A 2500-nucleotide genomic window follows, 5' to 3' on the forward strand; every position below is an offset into this window, starting at 1 on the left:
CAGTAGCTAGCCTCGGCTTGTGTTATCAATCTGGCAACCTGCGTGTGTGTCAATTGGTCAAAGAAGGGGCCGGATCAAAAAAGCACTATCAAATGTTTTGGATTTGGACTGCAATATCTAGTTCAACCACAAGATGTCATGCATACAGTTGAAACCAGAAGAGTACATACACTGTATTAAAGGCACATAACCATTAAAAAACAAGTCAGATGTTAATGTGACTAAACTTCTTTTTCAGGTAAGTTAGGATGATCAGATGTGCTCTGTTATGCTTGATAGCAGAATAATGGGAGATATTTTTGGAGAAACTGTTATAACTCTTCTTAAAAGTCAAGTTTACACACAATAAGATTATTCTGCTTCTGTAAAGCTCAGATGATGATGTCAAGGTTCTGGAGGTTTCTGATTGGCTAATTGACAACATTTGAGTTAATGTGAGGCACAACTGTAGAATAGTATTGAAGGAAAAGCTCAAACACACTGCTTCCCTGTGTGACAACATGGAAAATCAACAAGCCAGAATCAACAACAAAGCCTGATTGACACAATGTCCTGTGCTCTGATGGAGCTAAGATTGAACTGTTTGGCCATAATGAGCAGTGTTACATTTGGAGGACAAAGGGGACAGCGCACAAGCCTAGGAACACCATCCCAACTGTGCAGCATCCTGTTGGGGGGCTGTTTTGCTGCAGGAGGGACTGGTCCACTTCACAGCATAGATGGCATCATGAAGACAGAACATTATGGAGAAATACTGAAGCAACATCTCAAGACATCAGCCAGGATATAAAAGTTGGCCACGAATGGGTCTTCCAAACAGACCATGACCCTAAGCATACTGCCAAATTAGTTCAAATGTGCTTTAAGGACAACAGAGTGAATGTTTTGGAGTGGCTATCACCAGGGCCGGCATGTCCATTGAGGCGGCCTAGGCGGCCGCCTAGGGCTTCAGTATAGAGACGGCGGCGTCCACGACACCTCCCTTACCACCCGCATCCTTAGATATATTCACGCATAGGGGACAGAATAGAGAGGGTGGCATAAGCAACGCCTCCATCAGCACTCGCGTGTCCTCAGTTATATCCGCGCATAGGGCGGCAAAATGGAGGTCCGCGACACCCGTGTGTCCTCAGTTGTATCCGCGCATAGGGCTGGAGAATAGAGGGCCGCAACACCTCACTTCATTTTCATAACCGGTCACTTTCGTTTTCACATTGGGGTTGAGGGCGGCGTGATTGTCCTCTGCCTAGAGCGGCAGTTCAGCTTGCTCCGGCCCTGGCCATCACAAAGCCCTGATCTCAATCCTATGGAAAATGTGTGGGGAGAGTTGGAAAAGCTTGTGCGAGCAAGACAGCCTACAACTCTGACTCAGTTACAGCAATTCTGTGAGGAGGAACGGGCCAAAACTCCTGCAAACTATTGTGAGAAGCTTCTGGAAGGAGACCTAAAACGCAAAAAAAAAAATAGCAAGGAAATGTGTGTAAACTTTTCACTGTCTAGAAATTAATAAAAAAATCTCTCATTATTCTGGCATTTAGCAAATGTAAATGATTTAGGTAATCCTAACAGACCCTAAAGTAGTAAACGTATAGTATGATTTACCATCAGACATTTTAAAAAAATGGTCATGTTCCTTTTAGAGTGTATGCAAACTTCTGGTTTCAACTGTACATGCTTGACATCTTTAACTAGTGAGTTTGTGCTCATGATAATGACGTCACACACCCTCATTTTTGGGTTTGGTTTTCTAGAAAACAGGAAATCAGCAGCACAGCTTTACTCCTCGCAGAATTCAACAGCCCGTCATCAGATATACCGCTCTGATTTAAACCGCTATGAATCTGCGTGAATCTACCTTCAGCGTTCAGCAGCTTGCGGTCCTTGTACAGGTCTGTGAGGAACAAGCTGTTGATCAGTGTGGATTTCCCTAAGCCAGACTCTCCTGAAAAGCACACACATTCAGAAACACACAGCTGAGTTAAGTGCTGAAACACTTCACATCCTTCTGTACTTCTCCATTATCTATATTATTAAAAATGAAGCATTACTTAGATCTCTTGCTTTTGTGGTGATAATCTAGCCTGATCTCACGAAACGTATTTTACGTTTTGTCAGGTTAATAGATAATTCGTACAAATTCGTACGAGTTCAGTCGTATGAAAATGTACAATTTTAAAAAGGAGGCGTGGCACCTAACCCCACCCCTAACCGTCATTGGGTGATGAGCAAATTGTACTAAATTGTACGAATTAGATCGTACGAATTTATACGAATTAGCCACAAAATCAAAAAGATACGAATTTCCGTGAGATTGCGTTGGATAATCAAAAATTCTTTGATTTGAATGCAATTTAGGGATTTTTTTACTTTATTTACTTTAAGTAATAATACTTAAATTGGTAAATGAAGGGCGGCACGGTGGCACAGAGGTAAGCACTGTGGCCTCACAGCAAGAATGTCGAGAGTCTTGGCTGGGTCAGTTAGCGTTTCTGTGTGGAGT

General features: G+C 42.6%; 1 protein-coding gene across 5 annotated transcripts in view; it reads right to left on the reverse strand.

Annotated features, from left to right (window-relative positions):
• The window catches only part of septin5b (septin 5b), a 26655-nt gene that overhangs the window by 17392 nt on the left and 6763 nt on the right, over positions 1-2500 (reverse strand). For all 5 annotated transcript variants that reach the window (XM_087269317.1, XM_087269316.1, XM_087269319.1 and 2 more), the window contains 1 exon segment: positions 1856-1942. In XM_087269317.1, coding sequence (XP_087125443.1) covers positions 1856-1942 — 87 coding nt within the window.

Source organism: Danio rerio, chromosome 10 (assembly GCF_052040795.2).
Source record: "Danio rerio strain M-AB ecotype USA chromosome 10, GRCz13ab, whole genome shotgun sequence".
In the NCBI taxonomy this organism is placed as follows: domain Eukaryota; kingdom Metazoa; phylum Chordata; class Actinopteri; order Cypriniformes; family Danionidae; genus Danio; species Danio rerio.